Source organism: Dendropsophus ebraccatus, chromosome 13 (assembly GCF_027789765.1).
Source record: "Dendropsophus ebraccatus isolate aDenEbr1 chromosome 13, aDenEbr1.pat, whole genome shotgun sequence".
Taxonomy (NCBI): Eukaryota; Metazoa; Chordata; class Amphibia; order Anura; family Hylidae; genus Dendropsophus; species Dendropsophus ebraccatus.
This window is the reverse complement of record NC_091466.1, coordinates 82,695,391-82,721,030: the sequence shown is the minus strand read 5'-3', so window position 1 is coordinate 82,721,030 and position 25,640 is coordinate 82,695,391. Positions and strand designations below refer to the sequence as shown.

Genomic DNA, 25,640 nt, shown 5'->3' with positions numbered 1-25,640 from the left:
GAGAGGTGGTCACCCCCCGCCCCCTACTGTATATCATGTGTATAGAGAGGTAGTCACAGCCCCGCCCCCTGTATATCCTGTGTATAGAGAGGTAGTCACAGCCCCCCTCCCTTTATATCATGTGTATGGCGAGGTAGTCACAGCCCCGCCCCCTCCTGTATATAGAGGTGGTCATAGCCCCGCCCTCTCCTGTATATCATGTGTATAGAGAGGTAGTCACAGCCCCGCCCCCTGTATATCCTGTGTATAGCGAGGTAGTCACAGCCCCGCCCCCTTCTGTATATAGAGTTGGTCACAGCCCCGCCCCCTGTATATCCTGTGTATAGAGAGGTAGTCACAGCCCCCGCCCCCTGTATATCCTGTGTATAGAGAGGTAGTCACAGCCCCGCCCCCTGTATATCCTGTGTATAGAGAGGTAGTCACAGCCCCGCCCCCTGTATATTATGTGTATAGAGGTAGTCACAGCCCCACCCCCTGCATATCCTGTGTATAGAGGGAGTCATAGCCCCGCCCCCTGTATATCCTGTGTATAGAGAGGGAGTCACAGCCCCACCCCCTGTATATCCTTTGTATAGAGGGAGTCATAGCCCAGCCCCCTGTATATCCTGTGTATAGAGGGAGTCATAGCCCCGCCCCGTGTATATCGAGAAGGAGTCACAGCCCCCCTCCCTTTATATCATGTGTATAGAGAGGGAGTCACAGCCCCGCCCCCTGTATATCCTGTGTATAGAGAGGGAGTCACAGCCCCGCCCCCTGTATATCCTGTGTATAGAGGGAGTCATAGCCCCGCCCCCTGTATATCCTGTGTATAGAGAGGGAGTCACAGCCCCGCCCCCTGTATATCCTGTGTATAGAGGGAGTCATAGCCCCGCCCCCTGTATATCCTGTGTATAGAGGGAGTCATAGCCCCGCCCCCTGTATATCCTGTGTATAGAGAGGGAGTCACAGCCCCGCCCCCTGTATATCCTGTGTATAGAGGGAGTCATAGCCCTGCCCCCTGTATATCCTGTGTATAGAGGGAGTCACAGCCCCACCCCCTGGATGTCATCACTGATGATGTCATCCACACATCTTATACTTCAGAGTGTGGGGTATAAGACACTTATCTCACGGCGATGGACAAAGACAAGAGAGAAAAAGAGGATAATGAAAGTTTCCTTTAATCCTCAAGACATAACTACACACTGGGGGAGCGGGACACCTGAAGGAAGGACAGCATGCATAGATATCTCCGTACATCAATGTGTGGCAGCGGGCCATTGGTCTCTCAGGGGGCCGCGAGCAGAGCCTAGCTGTCACTTGTGGATCTGGAAGCTGACATGATCAAGTTGCTGGATCTTCCTTTCATTGTGGAATTGGGCCCTGGTGATTCTGGACTTGGGGCTCCCTGTTTCCTGCAGCCATCGCTGCATCTCCCGCACTTTGGCTACTGGGCCTTGTAAGTGACCTCTGACTGTCCCACGTTCTGTATTCTGCACGCATCCAACAAGACCCAAGCGGGTCCCCTCCGCCTGTAACAGGCAAACACAAACACCCCATCACCAGGAGCCCCGATAGGGGCAATCATCACTATGGCCCACCAGCTCTATTACCTGGGTGTACTTCCGAAAGAAAACGCCTTGAACCTTCCCAAACACCTCAAAATCCAGACAGATGAGAAAGTCGGCCTCTGTCATGGTCCTAGAACAGACGTCCCAATTCAGGTCACACGATGGTCACCTAGAAACAGGACAAGACAGACAATGGGCTTACACCTGCTGCACCCCTGAACTGGCAGTCTCCACTGATGATAGCAGTGGCCACATTATACATACAGATAGCAGTAACCATCAGCCTAATACATACAGGGGGTGCAGTAACCATCAGCCTAATACATACAGGGGATGCAGTAACCATCAGCCTAATACATACAGGGGGTGCAGTAACCATCAGCCTAATACATACAGGGGGTGCAGTAACCATCAGCCTAATACATACAGGGGGTGCAGTAACCATCGGCCTAAGACATACAGGGGGTGCAGTAACCATCGGCCTAACACAGGGGGTGCAGTAACCATCAGCCTAATACATACAGGGAGTGCAGTAACCATCAGCCTAATACATACAGGGGGTGCAGTAACCATCGGCCTAACACAGGGGGTGCAGTAACCATCAGCCTAATACATACAGGGGGTGCAGTAACCATCAGCCTAATACATACAGGGGGTGCAGTAACCATCAGCCTAATACATACAGGGGGTGCAGTAACCATCGGCCTAAGACATACAGGGGGTGTAGTAACCATCGGCCTAATACATACAGGGGGTGCAGTAACCATCAGCCTAATACATACAGGGGGTGCAGTAACCATCAGCCTAATACATACAGGGGGTGCAGTAACCATCAGCCTAATACATACAGGGGGTGCAGTAACCATCGGCCTAACACAGGGGGTGCAGTAACCATCAGCCTAATACATACAGGGGGTGCAGTAACCATCAGCCTAATACATACAGGGGATGCAGTAACCATCGGCCTAAGACATACAGGGGGTGTAGTAACCATCAGCCTAATACATACAGGGGGTGCAGTAACCATCAGCCTAATACATACAGGGGGTGCAGTAACCATCAGCCTAATACATACAGGGGGTGCAGTAACCATCAGCCTAATACATACAGGGGGTGCAGTAACCATCGGCCTAATACATACAGGGGGTGCAGTAACCATCGGCCTAATACATACAGGGGGTGCAGTAACCATCGGCCTAAGACATACAGGGGGTGTAGTAACCATCGGCCTAATACATACAGGGGATGCAGTAACCATCAGCCTAATACATACAGGGGGTGCAGTAACCATCAGCCTAATACATACAGGGGGTGCAGTAACCATCAGCCTAATACATACAGGGGGTGCAGTAACCATCAGCCTAATACATACAGGGGGTGCAGTAACCATCAGCCTAATACATACAGGGGGTGCAGTAACCATCAGCCTAATACATACAGGGGGTGCAGTAACCATCAGCCTAATACATACAGGGGATGCAGTAACCATCAGCCTAATACATACAGGGGGTGCAGTAACCATCAGCCTAATACATACAGGGGGTGCAGTAACTATCAGCCTAATACATACAGGGGGTGCAGTAACCATCAGCCTAATACATACAGGGGATGCAGTAACCATCAGCCTAATACATACAGGGGGTGCAGTAACCATCAGCCTAATACATACAGGGGGATGCAGTAACCATCGGCCTGATACATACAGGGGGTGCAGTAACCATCAGCCTAATACATATAGGGGGTGTAGTAACCATCAGCCTAAAATATAAAAAGGGGTACAGTAACTATCAGCCTAATACATACAGGGAGTGCAGTAACTATCAGCCTAATACATACAGGGGATGCAGTAACCATCAGCCTAATACATACAGGGGGTGCAGTAACCATCAGCCTAATACATACAGGGGGATGCAGTAACCATCAGCCTAATACATACAGGGGATGCAGTAACCATCAGCCTAATACATACAGGGGGTGTAGTAACCATCAGCCTAATACATACAGGGGGTGCAGTAACCATCAGCCTAATACATACAGGGGGTGCAGTAACCATCAGCCTAATACATACAGGGGGTGCAGTAACCATCAGCCTAATACATACAGGGGGTGCAGTAACCATCAGCCTAATACATACAGGGGGTGCAGTAACCATCAGCCTAATACATATAGGGGGTGTAGTAATTTTCAGCCTAAAATATAAAAAGGGGTACAGTAACTTTTAGCCTAATATGTACACGGGGTGCAGTAACCATCAGCCTAATACATACAGGGGATGCAGTAACCATCGGCCTAAGACATACAGGGGGTGCAGTAACCATCAGCCTAATACATACAAAGGATGCAGTAACCATCAGCCTAATACATACAGGGGGTGCAGTAACCATCAGCCTAATACATACAGGGGGTGCAGTAACCATCAGCCTAATACATACAGGGGGTGCAGTAACCATCAGCCTAATACATACAGGGGGTGCAGTAACCATCAGCCTAATACATACAGGGGGTGCAGTAACCATCAGCCTAATACATACAGGGGATGCAGTAACCATCGGCCTAACACATACAGGGGTGCAGTAACCATCAGCCTAATACATACAGGGGGTGCAGTAACCATCAGCCTAATACATACAGGGGGTGCAGTAACCATCAGCCTAATACATACAGGGGGTGCAGTAACCATCAGCCTAATACATACAGGGGATGCAGTAACCATCGGCCTAACACATACAGGGGTGCAGTAACCATCAGCCTAATACATACAGGGGGTGCAGTAACCATCGGCCTAATACATACAGGGGGTGCAGTAACCATCGGCCTAATACATACAAGCGGTGTAGTAACCATCAGCCTAATACATACAGGGGGTGCAGTAACCATCAGCCTGATACATACAGAGGGATGCAGTAACCATCGGCCTGACACATACAGGGAGTGTAGTAACCATCAGCCTGATACATACAAGGGGTGTAGTAACCATCAGCCTAATACATACAGGGGTGCAGTAACCATCAGCCTAATACATACAGGGGGTGCAGTAACCATCAGCCTAATACATACAGGGGGTGCAGTAACCATCGGCCTAATACATACAGGGGGTGCAGTAACCATCAGCCTAATACATACAGGGGGTGCAGTAACCATCAGCCTAATACATACAGGGGGTGCAGTAACCATCAGCCTAATACATACAGGGGATGCAGTAACCATCAGCCTAATACATACAGAGGATACAGTAACCATCAGCCTAATACATACAGGGGTGCAGTAACCATCGGCCTAATACATACAGGGGGTGCAGTAACCATCAGCCTAATACATACAGGGGTGCAGTAACCATCAGCCTAATACATACAGGGGGTGCAGTAACCATCAGCCTAATACATACAGGGGGTGCAGTAACCATCAGCCTAATACATACAGGGGGTGCAGTAACCATCGGCCTAATACATACAGGGGGTGCAGTAACCATCAGCCTAATACATACAGGGGATGCAGTAACCATCAGCCTAACACATACAGGGAGTGTAGTAACCATAAGCCTGATACATACAAGGGGTGTAGTAACCATCAGCCTAATACATACAGGGGTGCAGTAACCATCGGCCTAATACATACAGGGGGTGTAGTAACCATCAGCCGAAAATATAAAAAGGGGTACAGTAACAATCAGCCTAATACATACAGGGGGTGCAGTAACCATCCTCCTCCTCTGTAATATATTTGTCAGAACAGGGGAGGTAGGGACAAGACACAACAGTGAGCCCTACTAATGAGCCGACGCACTGTCCCTACCCACTTGTCTCAAATGGCAACCACGAAGGCTGCCGCTGCTATGCTATAGGTGAACACAGAATGAGACAGAGGAACAAACACAAAGGGAGAGTCGAACAAGCCAAAGTCCAAACCAAACGGGCAACGCAGTACAGAATCAGGAACCAGTCAGATAGTCAAAGATCAGGCGGGAAGTCAGATAACAAGTAAATCCAACAGAGGAATTAGGTACGGGGATGGCAGGAATAGACAGGGGGAGGTGGGATCAGGGTATGAACCTTAATAGCCAGCGCTAAGAGACTGCCTCAGCTTTCTTTTATGAGGATCAAGAGCCAGGTCCGGATCCCTATTGGAACGGCACTCTGATCCTCCAGTTTTCAGACAGGCAGTGAAAAACGTCAATCAAACACTTGCTCAGCTGTGGCAATCAAGGCTGGGAGAGTTCAGTGTAACTCTTGCATTGCCGGAATCTAAGAAGCAATCGGATGTGTCACACAGAAGCAAAAGCAGGCTCAGTTCACACCAGGCTACTGCACATTCCTGACAGTATCCCCCCCCCCCGCCTCTTATGAGGGGCCTCAGGACCCTTATGGAGCAGACCAGGCTTAGACGGATTTTGTGCGTGATATTGTCGAACCACCTGTGGGGCATGCATATCCTTCCCAGAAACCCACGTACGTTCCTCTGGTCCAAAGCCCTTCCAGTGGACCAGACACTGTATAGACCACTGAACCCAAGGAGCATTAAGAATTTTCTCCACCTCATATTCCAACTCGCCTTGGATGACTAGTGGAGCAGAAGGAGTTGATGGAGATACCGGGAGAATGTATTTTTTCAAGAGTGCATTATGGATACGAAATGAAGCAGGCAATTTCAATCTAAAAGTAACTGGGTTAATTATCTCGGCTTTGACCAAACTCTGATGAACTTGGGCCCAAACTGTGGCTTTGGCTGAGGGGTTAACTGACTTGGCACCATAAGTAGAGGAATACCTTGGGTTAAAACCATAGTTGCAAAAGAACGGTGACATCTTAAGTGAGCGCTGCTCATGATTGTTTAAGGCGAATTCAGCTAGAGATATAAAAGTCCCTTCATTTGTCTTGGGCATCAGCCAAACATCTCAAAAACTGTTCTAGAGACTGGTTGATCCTCTCCATCTGCCCATTCGTCTGCGGATGGAAGGCAGAAGAGAAAGACAAGGCGGTACCCAACTGACCACAAAAATCTCTCTTAAACTTAGCCACAAACTGAACACTCTGGTTGGACAAAAAATTTTTCAGGAATACAATCGATATATGTGTCCACAGTCTCGTAGGCACAGGTAGAGGGTGTAATAACCTTTCAGGTGACCTACAAGGGACCTTGGACGTAGCACAGGTCTTACATCCACGAAGGACTTAACATCTCGGGCCCAGGAAGGCCACCAGTAGTGGCGCAAGTGCAAGTATTTGGTTCCTGCCACCCCTGGGTGTCCATCTAACACGGAGCTGTGAATCTCCTCCAAAACTCAGAGGCGAAGATTGGGGGGTAAAAATAGTTGTGACTCCGGAGTGTTCTGGGGTGCCAAAGACTTAGACTCAGCGATTTGAGTTCCCAGGTCCGGCTGCAAAATGGCCACTACCACACCAGGGGACAGGATGGTATCGGGATGGATCCTAGGCGTAGTCTCGATGTCAAAGCCGCGGGACAGGGCGTCAGCCTTGACATTCTTGGAACCAGGCTGGTAGGTTATCTCAAAATTGAACCTAGTGAAAAACAAGGCCCTTCTGGCTTGGGAGTGGTGTGAGACGTTTGGCTTGATCTAAATACATGAGATTCTTGTGATCAGTAAGAACCATCATCTTATGTTTTGCCATTTTTATAGCCAACTAATCTCTATTACTTATGTCAAAGTTGCACTCTGCCTTGGAGAACTTTCTCGAGAAGAATACAACGGGTTGAAGGTTGGTAAGAGCTGCCGACCTTTGAGACAGAACAGCTCCTACCCCACCTCGAATCGCCCACCTTCACTACAAAAGGACGCTTAAAATCCGGCCATATCAGCACCGGAGCCTCTGAGAAGCACCACTTGAGTCAAATGCCAAGTTAGCGTCAAAGGTCAAATTTACCAGATCCGCCCCCTTTTTGGATAAATCGGCGAGAGGTTTGGCTATGAGCGAGAAGCCCTTAATAAATTTCCAATAGTAATTGGCAAAACCCAAGAACCTCTGCAGAGCCTTAAGGTTATTGGGTCGCTCCCAGTTCTCAATAGCTTGGACTTTAAAGGAGAAGTCCAGCGGAAATTTTTATTAAAGTATTGTATTGACGGGACTGAGGGACACAGGGCACTGAAGGGATACTGAGCCCGCACAGCTCTGAGAGTCGGGTCATGACATCACCATTTAATCCAGGAAGCGACGTCACCGTGTTATCCAGGAAGCGACGTCACCGTGTTATCCAGGAAGCGACCTCACCGTGTTATCCAGGAAGCGACCTCACCGTGTTATCCAGGAAGCGACGTCACCGTGTTATCCAGGAAGCGACGTCACCGTGTTATCCAGGAAGCGACGTCACCGTGTTATCCAGGAAGCGACGTCACCGTGTTATCCAGGAAGCGACGTCACCGTGTTAACCAGGAAGCGACGTCACCGTGTTAACCAGGAAGCGACGTCACCGTGTTAACCAGGAAGCGACATCACCGTGTTAACCAGGAAGCGACATCACCATGTTATCCAGGAAGTGAAGCCTTGATGTAGTAGTACGTGCAGGGAAAAAAGCCCTTTATAAGCATTTCTCATAATAAGTCTATAGTGGTGATTTGTATAACTTGGGGGGCAATACAATACTTTAATAAAAATTTTCACCGGACTTCTCCTTTAAGAGGGTCCATACTAAACCAGTTTGATGTTATCTTATACCCAAAGGGCATAAGGGAATGAGACCTCCTGAATTCCAAATTGGCAATTACACAGCTTGGCACACAGCTGATTAGCTCTCAGAAGTTCCATGACAGTGCGGACATGCAAAATGTGAGAAGACCAGTCAGGGGAATAAATCAAAATGTCATCAAGATATACAACCAAGAAAGGACCAAAGTACTCGTGGAATACATAATTTACAAAGTGTTGGAAGACTGCTGGGGCATAACAAGGTATTCGAAATGCCCTTCAGGGGTATTGAAGGCGGTCTTCCATTAATCACCCTCCTTAATCCTTATTATATCGTATGCTCCCTGCAAATCAATTTTAGAAAACCACTTAGCACCCACAATTAAATTAAATAAATCAGGAATAAGGGGTAGAGGATGTTGATTTTTCACAGTAATTTTGTTCAATTCACGATAGTCAATACAAGTTAAGTTTAATATGATATAAAAATGGGATATTTGGCCCCAGGCAAGAGATCAATTGAGCAATCATAGGGTCGATGGGGGTGGGGTGGGGGTAAAGCCCCCACTGAACTTTCATCAAACATGTCAGCATAATCAGACAAAAACTCAGGAATCTCCCCCTCCCCAGGGGAACATTCTGTAATACAGTAATACAATGGGAACCACATCTAGACCCTCACCGAACCAGTTCCCTGCTGGACCAATTGAACACAGGGTTATGTGCTTCCAGCCAGGGCAACCACAGAATAACATCAGATTATTCATAATAAGAAAATCAAGAGTCTTCACATGTACCGACCCCACATTTACTTCGGGGGGGGGGGGGGGGGGGGGGTGGTGTTATGTCGGAAGAACCAGAATCCACCTGGGCGTACCCAGAAATAAATCTATTCCCCAACACCAGAGAAATAGGCAGGTTACCTGTGCGCCTGAGTGACCCCCTCGATAGACGCTCAGGCACCTAGAGGTTTCTGGCGGTGGTTCTGGCCTGGAAGGACATTGCCGTACTCTATGTCCTGCTTTCCCACAATACAGGCAGAGGTCGTTTTGGAGGCGATGTGCCCGTCTCGCCCTGGCATTGGTGGAGTCAACCTACATGTTCCTCAAGAGGGGGAAGAGACGAGAGAGGAAAATTTAGGATAAGGAGTCCGGGGGAACATAGGTTTGGGAGAGTCAGAGGTCGCCTTCTCTCTTTGTCCATCCCTCATGCGTCGGTCCACCGGGATGGCTAGTGTCATAGCTTCCTCAAGGGTCTCTGGGTAAGGATAGGCCACTAACAGGTCCTTGAGACGGTCACACAGCCTTGCTCGGAACTGGTATCTAAGGGCAGGGTCAATCCAGGCAGAGGGACCGCACCACTGTCCTAATTCCGCACAGTAGTCTTCTACAGGACGTTTATCTTGCCTCAAAGACGTCAGCTGACGTTCCACCTTAGCGCCACAATCCACAATCCGACACGAGATGCGGTGAGTATAATGCACCACACTTCCGGGTCTAGTGTGAGTTGTAATGTGTGTTATTTTGTGAATAATTGCTTAGCGTCGCACTACCCCTTTAATAGCCAGTGCTGAGAAGTCTCAGCCTTCTTTTATGAGGATCAAGAGCCCGGTCCGGATCTCCATTGGACCAGCGCTCTGATCCTCCAGGTTCCAGACAGGCAGAGAAAAACGTCAATCAAACAACACTGCTCAGCTGCAGCAATCAAGGCTGGGAGAATTCAGTATAATGCTGCGTTTACACACAGAGATTTATCTGATTTTGGATGCCAAAGCCAGGAATGGATTTGAAAACAGGAGAAATCTCAGTCTTACCTTTATCACCTGTTCCCAGTTTATAATCTGCTCATGGTTTTGGCTTCCAAAATCTGTCAGATAAATCTGTCTGTGTAAACGCACCATTGCTCCTGCATTGCCGGCAGCGGAGAAGCAATCGGGTGTGTCACACAAAAGCTAAAACCAGGCCCAGTTCACACCAGGCTACTGCACATTCCTGACAGTACTATCATCCTACTCCTCTGTAATATGATATTATCCCCCTCCTCTGACCACATGACCCCTGCAGCCCCCCCTAACATCACCCCCTCACATGACCTCTGCATCACATGGCCCCTTCTGCCCCGCCCCTCACATGGGCCCTGCAGCCCCCCCCATCACATGACCCCTGCAGCCCCCCCATCACATGGCCCCTGCAGCCCCCCCCATCACATGACCCTGCAGCCTGCCCATCACATGACCCCTGCAGCCTGCCCATCACATGACCCCTGCAGCCTGCCCATCACATGACCCCTGCAGCCCCCCCCATCACATGACCCCTGCAGCCCGCCCATCACATGACCCCTGCAGCCCCCCATCACATGGCCCCCTCACATGACCTCTGCATCACATGGCCCCTTCTGCCCCGCCCCTCACATGGGCCCTGCAGCCCCCCCCATCACATGACCCCTGCAGCCCCCCCATCACATGGCCCCTGCAGCCCCCCCCATCACATGACCCTGCAGCCTGCCCATCACATGACCCCTGCAGCCTGCCCATCACATGACCCCTGCAGCCTGCCCATCACATGACCCCTGCAGCCCCCCCCATCACATGACCCCTGCAGCCCGCCCATCACATGACCCCTGCAGCCCCCCATCACATGGCCCCTTCTGCCCCCCCCTCACCCCCTCACATGGCCCCTGCAGCCCCCCCCATCACCCCCTCACATGGCCCCTGCAGCCCCCCCCCCATCACATGGGCCCTGCAGCCCCCCCCCTCACATGGCCCCTGCAGCCCCCCCATCACCCCCTCACATGGCCCCTGCAGCCCCCCCATCACCCCCTCACATGACCCCTGCAGCCCCCCCCATCACCCCCTCACATGGCCCCTGCAGCCCCCCCCCTCACATGGCCCCTGCAGCCCCCCCATCACCCCCTCACATGGCCCCTGCAGCCCCCCCATCACCCCCTCACATGGCCCCTGCAGCCCCCCCATCACCCCCTCACATGGCCCCTGCAGCCCCCCCATCACCCCCTCACATGACCCCTGCAGCCCCCCCCCATCACATGACCCCTGCAGCCCCCCCCATCACATGACCCTGCAGCCCCCCCCCCATCACATGACCCTGCAGCCTGCCCATCACATGACCCCTGCAGCCCCCCCAATGTCACCCGTGCAGCCACCTCAGTCCCCGCCCAGTATAACCCCCAGCCTCATGCTGGGAGTGGTAGTTTTGCAGGATATAGAAGAGATAACACACGCGTGGGACGTTTCCGTTACTCACCCGCTCCGCTCGTCTCTATGACAATGCTCAGAACGGAAGCGCCGGGTGATGACGCCATCAGGTGCCGCCCATCAGTGACGTCAGCGGGTGCGGTCTCCTAGCAACCAGTACAACAGTCCCTGCGAGAGCCGAGAGCGGGATGGCCAGGCTGGAGCTGTCTCCTTACCGCCACATTGAGGCCCAGGCTGAGGGGCAGCTGTCCTCCCTCCGGAGGGGGCCCCAGGGGCCCCAGGGGCTGTCCAGACTGGAGCTGCTGAGGAGTGAGTACCAGGAGAGGGCGCTGCGGGACAAGGAGGACAAGATGCTAAAGCTGCTGACACAACAACAGCAACAACAGCAGCAGCGCATCAAGGGTTACAGGGTCCACCAGCCCCCAGAGGACAGGGCCTGGGCCTCCAACTGGACTGTGCCTAAAAGGACTGCGGGGGTGGACAGGGCACACCCTCTAAGGCCCGTCTTCCCCCGCACCCCGTCCGCTCACATCACAGCCACCGCCGCCAAAGTCCCGCTGCCTTATGTGCGCTCCAAGTCCGGACCCGGCCGTCCTGACCAATGGCAGGAGCTGGAGAAAAGCGAGATGAACCTGGAGGCCGAGATCCGCAAGAAGGAGGCGCTGCTCCGAGAAAAGCTGCGGAGGACGGAGGAAGAGCTGAGGCGGATCCAGAGAGAACGGCAGGAGGAGGAACAGGGGGTCCGAGAGATCCAGAGAGAACGGCAGGAGGAGGAACAGGGGGTCCGAGAGATCCAGAGAGAACGGCAGGAGGAACAGGGGGTCCGAGAGATCCAGAGAGAACGGCAGGAGGAGGAACGGGGGGTCCGAGAGATCCAGAGAGAACGGCAGGAGGAGGAACAGGGGGTCCGAGAGATCCAGAGAGAACGGCAGGAGGAGGAACGGGGGGTCCGAGAGATCCAGAGAGAACGGCAGGAGGAGGGACGGGGGGTCCGAGAGATCCAGAGAGAACGGCAGGAGGAGGAACGGGGGGTCCGAGAGATCCAGAGAGAACGGCAGGAGGAGGAACGAGGGGTCCGAGAGATCCGGAGGGGACGGGAGGAGGAGGAACGAGGGGTCCGAGAGATCCGGAGGGGACGGGAGGAGGAGGAACGAGGGGTCCGAGAGATCCGGAGGGGACGGGAGGAGGCTGAACGGGGGGTCCGAGAGATCCGGAGGGGACGGGAGGAGGCTGAACAGGGGGCCCGAGAGATCCAGAGAGAACGGCAGGAGGAGGATCGGGGGGTCCGAGAGATCCAGAGAGAACGGCAGGAGGAGGAACGAGGGGTCCAAGAGATCCAGAGGGGACGGGAGGAGGCTGAACGGGGGGTCCGAGAGATCCGGAGGGGACGGGAGGAGGCTGAACGGGGGGCCCGAGAGATCCGGAGGGGACGGGAGGAGGCTGAACGGGGGGCCCGAGAGATCCGGAGGGGACGGGAGGAGGCAGAACAGGGGGCCCGAGAGATCCGGAGGGGACGGGAGGAGGCTGAACGGGGGGTCCGAGAGATCCGGAGGGGACGGGAGGAGGCTGAACGGGGGGCCCTAGAGATCCGGAGGGGACCGGAGGAGGCTGAACGGGGGGCCCGAGAGATCCGGAGGGGACCGGAGGAGGTTGAACGGGGGGCCCTAGAGATCCGGAGGGGACCAGAGGAGGCTGAACAGGGGGCCCTAGAGATCCAGAGGGGACGGGAGGAGGCTGAACAGGGGGCCCTAGAGATCCAGAGGGGACGGGAGGAGGCTAAACAGGGGGTCCGAGAGATCCAGACGGAATGGGGAGTCCAAGAGATCCAGAGGGGACGGGAGGAGGCTGAACGGGGGGTCAGAGAGATCCAGAGGGGACGGGAGGAGGCTGAGCGGGGGGTCCGAGAGATCCAGAGGGGACGGGAGGAGGCTGAACGGGGGGTCAAAGAGATCCGGAGCAACAAGATGGGACCCAGACTAGAGGACCGAGGCACTGGAAGCCATGTGGAGGCTGGAAAGGCCAGTCCCCTCTCTAGAGACCATTACACCAGGGGCAATTGGAAGGCCAGTCCCCTCTATATAGGCGAGTCCGATCTGACCTTTCCCTCCTCACAGCGCCCTTCTCTTTCACATGTTGAAGACGTTTTTTGTCGGCTGAAATTGGAAACTGGGGGAGTACAGGATGGTGAACGTCCACCATCTGGGAACTTAGAAGAGAAGAACAACCCCCAGAGTCTGGGACAGCCACTGGTCCCATGTCTGTTGTGTGGACGACGTTTTATGGAACATCGCCTGCAGAAGCACAGCGTGGTATGTGAGAAAACGCAGCGCTCCAGGAGGAAAGTGTTTGACTCCTCAAAGGCCCGAGCCAAGGGAACAGATCTAGAGCAATACCTGCAGAAGAAAGGGAGACGACCCTCCCCACCCCCCCAGGTCAGCAGCATTTCTCATATTATATTCCACCATAGGCTGGATTTATATGTAATCTCCCCTCTATTTCCCCCCTGGTCTCCTGCACCTTCCTCCCTTCATTCCCCCTGGTTTCCTGCACCTTCCTCCCTTCATTCCCCCTTTGTCTCCTGCACCTTCCTCCCTTCATTCCCCCTTTGTCTCCTGCACCTTCCTCCCTTCATTCCCCCTTTGTCTCCTGCACCTTCCTCCCTTCATTCCCCCTGATCTACTGCACCTTCCTCCCTTCATTCCCCCTTTGTCTCCTGCACATTCCCCCCTCTTTGCCTCATACATCTCCCCCACCGTGTTCTCACTTGTCTTTGATAGGTCGGGACCACCTCCTGGCGCCAGAAGCACGAGTCTTTCCTGAGGACCATCCGCCAGACTCGTGTAGTGCAGGACGTTGTGGCCAGAGGGGGGAGAATATCTGATCTGCCGCCCCTTCCCCCAGAGGAAAACCCGGACTACTTGACTTGTCCTCACTGTAGTCGACGCTTTGCTCCACGTGCAGCTGAACGACATATTCCAAAGTGTGAGACCATTAAAAGCAAGCCACGTCCTCCACCAGCCCGTCGCCGCTGACACAGGTACCACGTGCTCCATGTTTGTGGTTTATAATGGGTGAATGTGGGGGAGGCAACAGCCTCTCCCACATCTTGTGTCTACACCACAGTTAAGGGAGCGTGTGCCAAATATAGGGCGGCACCAAAAAGGGAAACCACAGCGCCCTGCAGCGATGTACTGGCCTGTACATGGGTAGTCACCACTTCCTACGTACACACACTTAGCTGGACTAAATAGGGACTCCCTTGGTCCAATACTTCCTACCTATGTCCAGCCCACTAAAGAGAATGGAGCCCACTGCAGTGCCCAAAGTAGATGTTGGCATCCTGGTGACAAAGGCGCCCTGCATGAACACTGTGTGAATTGAGCCTAAGAGCAGATGGGTGTTAATACTGAGCTATCCAGATGATAGAAGGCTGCTGCACCATATAATGTGTTACACTGGAAGCCTATAACGGTGGCCAGGTATCCTGTCCACTGTCTTCTGCGGCAGGCGATGGCCCTGCCCTCTGTGGCAGCCTGGATCATTCGGGTCTAGATGCATGGGTCGAGCCGCATGTGTCTCTTTGTGCAGTATACATCCGGCCACCGGAGGGGGCACCCTTTCTGGATTTAAAGGTTCAGTACCTTAATTATCTCCACCTGTGCATAGGTATACAAGGAGTTTTTTTCTTTCTTGCACATGTGCCCTGCCTGAGCATTGTGGTCCTTCTAAGATCTCTCTGCTATTTTGCTAAGCGAGTATTCCTGAGCTCCTTTACCCAGTGTTCTTGAATTTTACTTTCTGGTTCCTGTGTTCTTGTGTTCCTGCTGTCTGGGCCTACTTTTCCAGTTGGTTCCCATATACCTGTGTTTTCCCGCCGTGAGTGTGAACCTGACTCAACCCGTTTGTACTAGCTATCTATTCCTGCATAGTGTGACCTGCACCCATGTCTTTGTCTCCAACATCTGTCACCTGCATCTGGTGTGTCCTGTATAGACGTATTTGCCTGTACTATCTGTTTGGCAATTTGAGTTGTTACCATGCTTGCCATCTTATCTGCCCGCTCCAGCTGGCACTTGATCAGTATATACCCCTCCTAGATGTGACTGATATAAATATATATACTCCTCCTCGATGTGAGGGAATGACATCTTCTCAGTGATACTCTGGTTCTGTAGAAAGCTCAATGTGCTGACACCAACATCCCACACACATCATCCCTGGGAATCCCATGTATTATCGAATGGCGGCCTGGAGGTGGCGTCACACACAGAATTACAGTGGTAGCTCTCTCAAGGCTGATGTATTGTGTGTGTGGTCTCCACATGCCTGTCTAACCTCACTACAAGGCCCGGGCATGCTCCTGATGAGGTGTATGACTTCCCTACATGTCCCCGGCATGCTCCTGATGAGGTGTATGACCTCCCTACAAGGCCCAGGCATGCTCCTGATTAGACGTCTGTATGACCTCCCTACAAGGCCCGGGCATGCTCCTGATGTGGTGTCTGTATGACCTCCCTACAAGGCCCGGCCATACTCCTGATGAGGCGACTGTATGACCTCCCTACAAGGCCCAGGCATGCTCCTGATGAGGTGTCTGTATGACCTCCCTACAAGGCCCGGGCATGCTCCTGATGAGGTGTATGACCTCCCTACAAGGCCCGGCCATGCTCCTGATGAGGTGTATGGCCTCCCTACAAGGCCCGGGCATGCTCCTGATGAGGTGCCTGTATGGCCTCCCTACAAGGCCCGGGCATGCTCCTGATGAGGTGGCTGTATGACCTCCCTACAAGGCCCAGGCATGCTCCTGATGAGGTGTCTGTATGACCTCCCTACAAGGCTCAGGCATGCTCCTGATGAGGTGGCTGTATGACCTCCCTAGAAGGCCCGGCCATGCTCCTGATGAGGTGGCTGTATGACCTCCCTACAAGGCCCGGGCATGCTCCTGATGAGGTGTATGACCTCCCTACAAGGCCCGGGCATGCTCCTGATGAGGTGTATGACCTCCCTACAAGGCCCAGGCATGCTCCTGATGAGGTGGCCGTATGACCTCCCTACAAGGTCCGGGCATGCTCCAGATGAGGTGGCTGTATGACCTCCCTACAAGGCCCAGGCATGCTCCTGATGAGGTGTATGACCTCCCTACAAGGCTCGGGCATGCTCCTGATGAAGTGGCCGTATGACCTCCCTACAAGGCCCGGGCATGCTCCTGATGAGATGTATGACCTCCCTACAAGGCCCGGGCATGCTCCTGATGAGGCGACTGTATGACCTCCCTACAAGGCCCGGGCATGCTCCTGATGAGGTGTCTGTATGACCTCCCTACAATGCCCAAGCATGCTCCTGATGAGGTGTATGACCCCAATACAAGGCCCGGGCATGCTTCTGATGAGGTGTCTGTATGGCCTCCCTACAAGGCCCCGGCATGCTCCAGATGAGGTGTCTGTATGGCCTCCCTACAAGGTCCGGGCATGCTCCTGATGAGGTGTATGACCTCCCTACAAGGCCCGGGCATGCTCCTGATGAGGTGTATGACCCCCCTACAAGGCCCGGGCATGCTCCTGATGAGGTGTCTGTATGACCTCCCTACAAGGCCCGGGCATACTCCAGATGAGGTGTCTGTATGGCCTCCCTACAAGGTCCGGGCATGCTCCTGATGAGGTGTATGACCTCCCTACAAGGCCCGGGCATGCTCCTGATGAGGCGTATGACCTCCCAAAAAGGTCCGGGCATGCTCCTGATGAGGTGGCCGATGGTCTCCTGAGACATCTTCACCCAGACCTGGACTAAAGCAGCTGCCAACTCCTGGACAAGTCTGTACTGCAACGTGATGTTGGTGGATTTACGGTGTTGGGCTGTGAGCAAAACCCCCATCTGTAGACGTCAGGCCCCCATACCATCCTCATAGAGTCAGTCTCTAACAGTTTGTGCAGACACATGCACATTTTAGGCTGCTGGAGGCAATTTTGCAGGGCTCTGGCAGCGTTCCTCCTGTTCCTTGCACAAAGGCAGAGGAAGCGGTCCTGCTGCTGGATTGTTGCCCTCCTATAGCCTTCTCCATGTCTCCTGGTACTTTGTGGACGGTGCAAAGTCCTGCTGACTTTCTCCTGTCATTCAGGCAGCAGCCACCAGTACACCTCCTCCTCCAGCTGGAACTGGTCACACCTCACAGGAAGGGCTCAGTGGTTCCTGCTACTTGTCTCCATCAATATGGTGTTACAGAGCTTTCGATCAATCTCACCAGCCATGTTTCTTCATAGAGCTGGATCTATCTGATTAGCCATGTTTTTCTGCAGAGATCTGGATCCATTGGCCTGGCCATGTTTCCCCTCAGAGGTTTGGATCCATCTGACAAAGCAGTGTTATCTATCTCTAGTTGACTGAGCTTTGATTGGGCCATGTTTCACCACAGAGATCTGGATCTATCTGATCGTCCATGTTTCTCCACCGAGACCTGGATCCGTCTTATGTGGCCACGTTTCTCCACAGAAATCTGATCGTCCATGTTTCTCCACAGAGACCTGGATCCGTCTTATGTGGCCACGTTTCTCCACAGAGATCTGGATCTGATTGTCCATGTTTCACCACAGAGATCTGGATCTGATTGTCCATGTTTCACCACAGAGATCTGGATCCATCTCATGTGGCCACGTTTCTCCACAGAGATCTGGATCTGATTGTCCATGTTTCACCACAGAGATCTGGATCCATCTCATGTGGCCACGTTTCTCCACAGAGATCTGGATCTATCTGATCGTCTATGTTTCTCCACCGAGACCTGGATCCGTCTTATGTGGCCACGTTTCTCCACAGAAATCTGATCGTCCATGTTTCTCCACAGAGACCTGGATCCGTCTTATGTGGCCACGTTTCTCCACAGAAATCTGATCGTCGATGTTTCTCCACAGAGACCTGGATCCGTCTTATGTGGCCACGTTTCTCCACAGAAATCTGATCGTCGATGTTTCTCCACAGAGACCTGGATCCGTCTTATGTGGCCACGTTTCTCCACAGAAATCTGATCGTCGATGTTTCTCCACAGAGACCTGGATCCGTCTTATGTGGCCACGTTTCTCCACAGAAATCTGATCGTCGATGTTTCTCCACAGAGACCTGGATCCGTCTTATGTGGCCACGTTTCTCCACAGAAATCTGATCGTCCATGTTTCACCACAGAGATCTGGATCTGATTGTCCATGTTTCACCACAGAGATCTGGATCTGATTGTCCATGTTTCACCACAGAGATCTGGATCTGATTGTCCATGTTTCACCACAGAGATCTGGATCTGATTGTCCATGTTTCACCACAGAGATCTGGATCTGATTGTCCATGTTTCACCACAGAGATCTGGATCTGATTGTCCATGTTTCACCACAGAGATCTGGATCTGATTGTCCATGTTTCACCACAGAGATCTGGATCCATCTCATGTGGCCACGTTTCTCCACAGAGATCTGGATCTATCTGATCGTCCATGTTTCTCCACCGAGACCTGGATCCGTCTTATGTGGCCACGTTTCTCCACAGAAATCTGATCGTCCATGTTTCTCCACAGAGACCTGGATCCGTGTTATGTGGCCACGTTTCTCCACAGAGATCTGGATCTATCTGATTGTCCATGTTTCTCCACAGAGACCTGGATCCGTCTTATGTGGCCACGTTTCTCCACAGAGACCTGGATCCGTCTTATGTGGCCACGTTTCTCCACAGAGATCTGGATCTATCTGATTGTCCATGTTTCTCCACAGAGACCTGGATCCGTCTTATGTGGCCACGTTTCTCCACAGAGACCTGGATCCGTCTTATGTGGCCACGTTTCTCCACAGAGATCTGGATCTATCTGATTGTCCATGTTTCTCCACAGAGACCTGGATCCGTCTTATGTGGCCACGTTTCTCCACAGAGACCTGGATCCGTCTTATGTGGCCATGTTTCTCCACAGAGATCTGGATCTATCTGATTGTCCATGTTTCACCACAGAGACCTGGATCCGTCTTATGTGGCCATGTTTCTCCACAGAGATCTGGATCTATCTGATCGTCCATGTTTCTCCAGAGACCTGGATCCGTCTTATGTGGCCATGTTTCTCCACAGAGATCTGGATCTATCTGATTGTCCATGTTTCACCACAGAGATCTGGATCTATCTGATCGTCCATGTTTCTCTACAGAGACCTGGATCTGTCTTATGTGGCCACGTTTCTCCACAGAGATCTGGATCTATCTGATTGTCCATGTTTCACCACAGAGATCTGGATCTATCTGATCGTCCATGTTTCACCACAGAGATCTGGATCTATCTGATCGTCCATGTTTCTCCACAGAGACCTGGATCCGTCTTATGTGGCCATGTTTCTCCACAGAGATCTGATCGTCTATGTTTCTCCACAAAGACAGTTTTTTCAGTTTTGTTCCTGGCATTGCCTTTCTGTTCTGCTCATACATGATGTAGTTGGAGCTGCTGGTCTATTATATCTGTTCTCGGGAGCGGACCGCTGTGGCTCAGACTGCTTAGTTGGATATCAATGTTGTATTTGGCTGCAGTTTCCGGGCTCCTCTTCATCACAACCATTTCTTGATGTGGTCCTCTGATCGATCTGTAGATGAGTTTCTTGTGTCAGGATCCCCTATATAACTAGATGACGACACCATTCCCTGTATACTCATAACCCATTCTGTCAGTACACACATGGGGGGCACTTACTCCACATGACACAGCTGCTCAGCTTCACACAGTGTTTTATTCACATTTGGTGTGAGGAGGCCTGAAGCATGGCTGAATAGTGGTTCAGCCTGCCAGGCCAGGGAGCGCTGTGCTCAGCGCTGGCAGTGCCCGGATTCACTCACATCTTTGGCAAATTAAAAGGTGGCCGTGCGGAAAGGAACTGTCCATTCTGGCAATAAAATACCCTCCCCCACTCCCTGCTGCTCTTCATGACACCAGACACATAGGGGGCGCTGTGCTCATACATAAGGCACTGACAAGTCTTTCTTTTTATGACAGATCCACAGATCACATGGGCGTCCCAGAAGCTGAGCGACAGGGGTCTGCACCCAAGAAGCACCACGATCCCTCATCACAGTCTTCTCTGGAGGTCTCTGTGCTGACACCAGTGGAGGATGCCCCCTTCATACAGAGCACCACCTACAAAAAGAAGAGCAGAACATTGTCAGATAAAGGCAGCCCGGCTGTATTCCACATGTGTGTATGCCCCATGAGCCACACATATGCCCCCCCCCTCCCGATGAGCCATACATGTGCCGCCATACCCCAAGATCCTGTGTAGCATAAGCCACACATATGGGGCCCCCCCAAACCTGTGTAGCATTAGCCACACATATGCCCCCCGCTGAACTTGTGCAGCATAAGCCACACATATGGGGCCCCCCGCTGAACCTGTGCAGCATAAGCCACAAATATGGGGCCCCCCACTGAACCTGTGCAGCCTGAGCCACACATATGCCACCCACTGAACCTGTGCAGCATAAGCCACACATATGCCCCCCCGCTGAACCTGTGCAGCATAAGCCACACATATGGGGCCCCCCGCTGAACCTGTGCAGCATAAGCCACACATATGCCCCCCCCCCCCCCCCCGCTGAACCTGTGCAGCATTAGCCACAAATATGCCCCCCCGCTGAACCTGTGCAGCATAAGCCACACATATGCACCCCGCAGAACCTGTGCAGCATAAGCCACACATATGCACCCCGCAGAACCGGTGCAGCATAAGCCACACATATGCCGCCACCCCACCTCCCCCCAGAACCTGTATACCTGAGCCACAGACATGTCATCGCCCCCCCCCCCACCCCCCCAGGTCCTATGTAACATGAGCTGCGTCCAAATGCCCTAAGCCCACCCTGTCTGCCTCTCTGCAGGGTATTATACATTTTTATTTTATCAATTAAAATAAGTGATTGAGACACTTGTTGTTGTTTTTTTTAAATAACTTTTATGGTAAAGAATAGTGGGCATGCTTTGTGACCTGTGTAGAGGTGTGTGCATTGATGGGGAACAGTGACCATAACCTTCTGACTATGGGAGAGCACAGTGGGCATGCTCTGTTTCTGATGTAATTAGTGGAGCGATGCTCTGGAGGCTATAACGCTACAGCAGTGTTAGCAGAGGAGTGCTATGGCTAACCACATGATAATCTCCCCCACCCTGGTGTGCCCCGGCGGTCTCCTGTTACCACAATGAATTAGATGCCGGTGATGCTCAGACTTTCTGCTTTAATTCAGTTGGATGAACTAAATGATTGTATAAAGTTGTGAGGAACTAAGCATCAGGTACCCGAGTGTACCCGTGTGTCATGGCATCCGTAAGGGGGTGCATAGAGGCCTCACAATGTAGCACCCTGCTCCCGGCTGCTATTTGTACTCTGAGGACTTCCACAATTCTCTCAAGCCTCACTGGGGAACCTTTCACTCCGGATAGCCCGCTACCATAGCGCATATCCATGGTGCCCATCATGCGGGCACACATCACAGGGGCCATTGCAAAAGAGAATAAAGAACAATGCGGCGCACAGACTGACCCATCCTACCAGCTCCTCTACACAGGATTATCTAGTATAAAGATCTACTGGACGCCATTACATTGGCCAAAGATAACTGAAACACCTGAGAACGGGTAGCCTCCGACATCCACCATCATGGAAACTTACCTGACTGACCTATATTCAGTGGCCCAACCATTGCAACCTGACGTGGCATCTTCTCAATTCTTCAGCCCTTCCCTTTCCCGAGAACAGCGTGATCGCCTCTCGCATCCAATTAGACATGGAGAGGTAGCAAACACCCTTTCAGCCCTGCACAATAGTAACGCTGGCCCAGATGGCCTTACTGCAGATTATTACAAAATTCTTATGTCACAAATAGTGCCCTTCCCCCACAGAACTTCTCCATGATTCCCACAAAATGGTTTCCCTAAGCCCCTGTGACCTCATACCATTCCATTTCACCATAGATTGTGAACTGTCAGCCAGCATTGAGGCCAATAGGCTGCAAACTTTCTGACCCCAACTCCTATCCCCCCCATCAATTGGGGTTCACAAAAGGCGGAAACTTCCGGAGTCTGCTCAGTAGTTTCTGCCCCCACAAGCACGCTTCTTGGCCTAGACACTAAGAACATGTTTGACTCCATATCCCGGAATCATTACAACATTTGGAGACACATCCCTACAGTTCCTTCACACACTCCAAACCTTAACTAGGACTAGATTCTCAATAACCTTCTAACCCCACCAGTAGTGATGGGAAGAGGCACAAGGCAGGGCTGTCCACTCTCCCCCGGACCCCCTCATTCGTCACCTGCACAAATGACCCACTTTCAAAGCTAATATATTTTGCTCTATAGCTCAAAAAATAACGGCCTTTGCGGACGTTCTCTTAATGTTAGCCCTGCTTCTGCAAGAAAGGCCGATACATTGAGATTCCACAATAGACGATACATTGGATTTCAAAATAAACATAGAAAAATCAGAAACCCCCCTAACAGGCCCATCAATCCCGACTTACATAGACGGATTCCCTCTCAAATGGCAATATAACTGGGTGATCCCAATGATCCAAATGACACTGCCGGAATATCCAAGTGTCTCTGTAAGATGACATCCATGCCTAGAGTTCCTTTGTTCATAGGCAGCCAACCTATATGAAATCATCCCCCGCTGCTATACTGTTCTCCTCCCACTCCATTTGCATCCAAGGGATGAACAGCGTTTGAACGCAATGACCAGAGCGTTGATTTGGCTCGGCAAGAGGCCAGGAATTGGATATAAAATTCTATCACAACCCAGATTTAAGTGAGGCATTAATCTCAGACCTTAAACTCTTCATTTAGCTGCCAACATGAGAATTCTGTATGCTCAGTTTGGAAGGCTTCTTTATACTCCCGGATCGTCTCCCCACCCCAAGCCTTGCTGCACTCCCCTTCTTCTCTCATTCTGAGGCTCAAAAAGTCAACCCGTTGTCCATGTCAGTGTGGAGGTCATGAAACGCTATACGGCACATATGCAAGAGCGCTCTGGCCAGTGGTCTCTCTACCAACCATTTTGCGACAACCCCCTTCTCCACTAAGGAAGACCTCACCCAATATTACGGCCGTGGCCGACCTGCAGATTTAAGATTGTGGTGGACGAAAGTTCTCTAAGGCATGCTTGAAATATGATTATCTACGGCCCCATATGTTTTACTTCTGTAGGGTTGGGGGGATTTGTTGTGTCCCCACCTGGCTGCCTCCTCCCAAACTGAGGGCCTCAATTCCAGCAACCCTATGTGCCTCAGGTCTTCTCTCCACTACACTCACCACCTACAACCACAACCACGACCTACAACCGCGCCCGCATTTCTCCCCATCAGCATCCTCCTCCTTCAACTCTTCACCAAAACACTCAAATTTACTCCCTCCAAATAAAAATCTTACACATCTCTTCAACGAAACGTTATCATGGGGAATCTTTCTTCCCGAGCTTGTTCCAGCTGTAAGGAGACCACCGCTGACCACTTCCACTGCTTGTGGGATTCTCCCCAAATTAAATCATTTTGGCCCCTCTTATCCCTGAGGCTTATGAACGGCCGCACCGTGCAGTCACCCCTATTCCTGAGGCTTATAACTGTCCGGAGCGTGCAGTCACCCCTCTTATTCCTGAGGCTTATAACTGTCCGGAGCGTGCAGTCACCCCTCTTATTCCTGAGGCTTATAACTGTCCGGAGCGTGCAGTCACCCCTCTTATTCCTGAGGCTTATAACTGTCCGGAGCGTGCAGTCACCCCTCTTATTCCTGAGGCTTATAACTGTCCGGAGCGTGCAGTAACCCCTCTTATTCCTGAGGCTTATAACTGTCCGGAGCGTGCAGTGACCCCTCTTATTCCTGAGGCTTATGAGCGGCCGGAGCGTGCAGTCACCCCTCTTATTCCTGAGGCTTATAACTGTCCGGAGCGTGCAGTGACCCCTCTTATTCCTGAGGCTTATGAGCGGCCGGAGCGTGCAGTCACCCCTCTTATTCCTGAGGCTTATGAGCGGCTGCAGCGTGCAGTCACCCCTCTTATTTCTGAGGCTTATGAGCGGCCGCGGCGTGCAGTCACCCCTCTTATTCCTGAGGCTTATGAGCGGCCGCAGCGTGCAGTCACCCCTCTTATTCCTGAGGCTTATGAGCGGCCGCAGCATGCAGTCACCCCTCTTATTCCTGAGTCTTATGAGCGGCCGCACCGTGCAGTCACCCCTCTTATTCCTGAGGCTTATGAGCGGCCGCAGCGTGCAGTCACCCCTCTTATTCCTGAGGCTTATGAGCGGCCGCACCGTGCAGTCACCCCTCTTATTTCTGAGGCTTATGAGCGGCCGCGGCGTGCAGTCACCCCTCTTATTCCTGAGTCTTATGAGCAGCCGCACCGTGCAGTCACCCCTCTTACTCCTGAGGCTTATGAGCGGCCGCAGCGTGCAGAGACCCCTCTTATTCCTGAGGCTTATGAGCGGCCGCACCGTGCAGTCACCCCTCTTATTCCTGAGGCTTATGAGCGGCCGCGGCGTGCAGTCACCCCTCTTATTCCTGAGGCTTATGAGCGGCCGCAGCATGCAGTCACCCCTCTTATTCCTGAGGCTTATGAGCGGCCGCACCGTGCAGTCACCCCTCTTATTCCTGAGGCTTATGAGCGGCCGCACCATGCAGTGACCCCTCTTATTCCTGAGGCTTATGAGCGGCCGCGGCGTGCAGTCACCCCTCTTATTCCTGAGGCTTATGAGCGGCCGCACCGTGCAGTCACCCCTCTTATTCCTGAGGCTTATGAGCGGCCGCACCGTGCAGTCACCCCTCTTATTCCTGAGGCTTGTAACTGTCCGGAGCGTGCAGTGACCCCTCTTATTCCTGAGGCTTATGAGCGGCCGCACCGTGCAGTCACCCCTCTTATTCCTGAGGCTTATGAGCGGCCGCACCGTGCAGTCACCCCTCTTATTCCTGAGGCTTATGAGCGGCCGCACCGTGCAGTCACCCCTCTTATCCCTGAGGCTTATGAGCGGCCGCACCGTGCAGTCACCCCTCTTATTCCTGAGGCTTGTAACTGTCCGGAGCGTGCAGTGACCCCTCTTATTCCTGAGGCTTATGAGCGGCCGCACCATGCAGTCACCTCTCTTATTCCTGAGGATTATGAGCAGCCGCAGCGTCCAGTCACCCCTCTTATTCCTGAGGCTTATGAGCGGGCCGCAGCGTGCAGAGACCCCTCTTATTCCTGAGGCTTATGAG

General features: G+C 52.4%; 3 protein-coding genes across 8 annotated transcripts in view; 1 reads left to right on the top strand and 2 right to left on the bottom strand.

Moving 5' to 3' along the window:
* Nucleotides 1-1,141: 1,141 nt before the first annotated feature.
* On the bottom strand, nt 1,142-11,513 carry ACYP1 (acylphosphatase 1). 3 transcript variants are annotated; one of them, XM_069951079.1, is made up of 3 exons: nt 11,449-11,513; nt 1,593-1,719; nt 1,142-1,511 (listed from the first exon to the last, which is right to left on the bottom strand). In XM_069951079.1, exons 2-3 carry the CDS (start codon nt 1,674-1,676, stop codon nt 1,296-1,298), a joined length of 300 nt encoding a protein of 99 aa, XP_069807180.1. In that variant the 5' UTR covers nt 1,677-1,719; nt 11,449-11,513; the 3' UTR covers nt 1,142-1,295. The 3 variants fall into 3 exon arrangements, with proteins under 3 accessions (XP_069807180.1, XP_069807182.1, XP_069807181.1); XM_069951081.1 differs by lacking the exon at nt 11,449-11,513 and adding an exon at nt 11,348-11,411; XM_069951080.1 differs by lacking the exon at nt 11,449-11,513 and adding an exon at nt 9,112-9,261.
* LOC138770607 (trichohyalin-like) lies at nt 11,400-21,308 on the top strand. The gene is made up of 3 exons (XM_069949709.1): nt 11,400-13,831; nt 14,177-14,436; nt 20,403-21,308. The coding sequence occupies exons 1-2, from the start codon at nt 11,588-11,590 to the stop codon at nt 14,429-14,431; spliced, it is 2,499 nt and encodes an 832-aa protein (XP_069805810.1). The 5' UTR covers nt 11,400-11,587; the 3' UTR covers nt 14,432-14,436; nt 20,403-21,308.
* Nucleotides 20,121-25,640, bottom strand: part of NEK9 (NIMA related kinase 9) — a 32,481-nt gene continuing 26,961 nt past the window's right edge. For all 4 annotated transcript variants that reach the window (XM_069951078.1, XM_069951075.1, XM_069951077.1 and 1 more), the window contains exon 23: nt 20,121-20,543. In XM_069951078.1, coding sequence (XP_069807179.1) covers nt 20,412-20,543 — 132 coding nt within the window. In that variant the 3' untranslated portion in view covers nt 20,121-20,411. The remainder of the gene's footprint in view (nt 20,544-25,640) is intronic.

What these genes read in the sequence shown, in the direction of transcription:
- LOC138770607 (XM_069949709.1), top strand. Translation starts at nt 11,588, where the DNA reads ATGGCCAGGCTGGAGCTGTCTCCTTACCGCCACATTGAGGCCCAGGCT. An exon ending in GACCCTCCCCACCCCCCCAG is followed by an intron (nt 13,832 to 14,176) that starts GTCAGCAGCATT and finishes TGTCTTTGATAG; the next exon opens with GTCGGGACCACCTCCTGGCG.
- ACYP1 (XM_069951079.1), bottom strand. Translation starts at nt 1,676, where the DNA reads ATGACAGAGGCCGACTTTCTCATCTGTCTGGATTTTGAGGTGTTTGGG. An exon ending in TCTTTCGGAAGTACACCCAG is followed by an intron (nt 1,512 to 1,592) that starts GTAATAGAGCTG and finishes TGCCTGTTACAG; the next exon opens with GCGGAGGGGACCCGCTTGGG.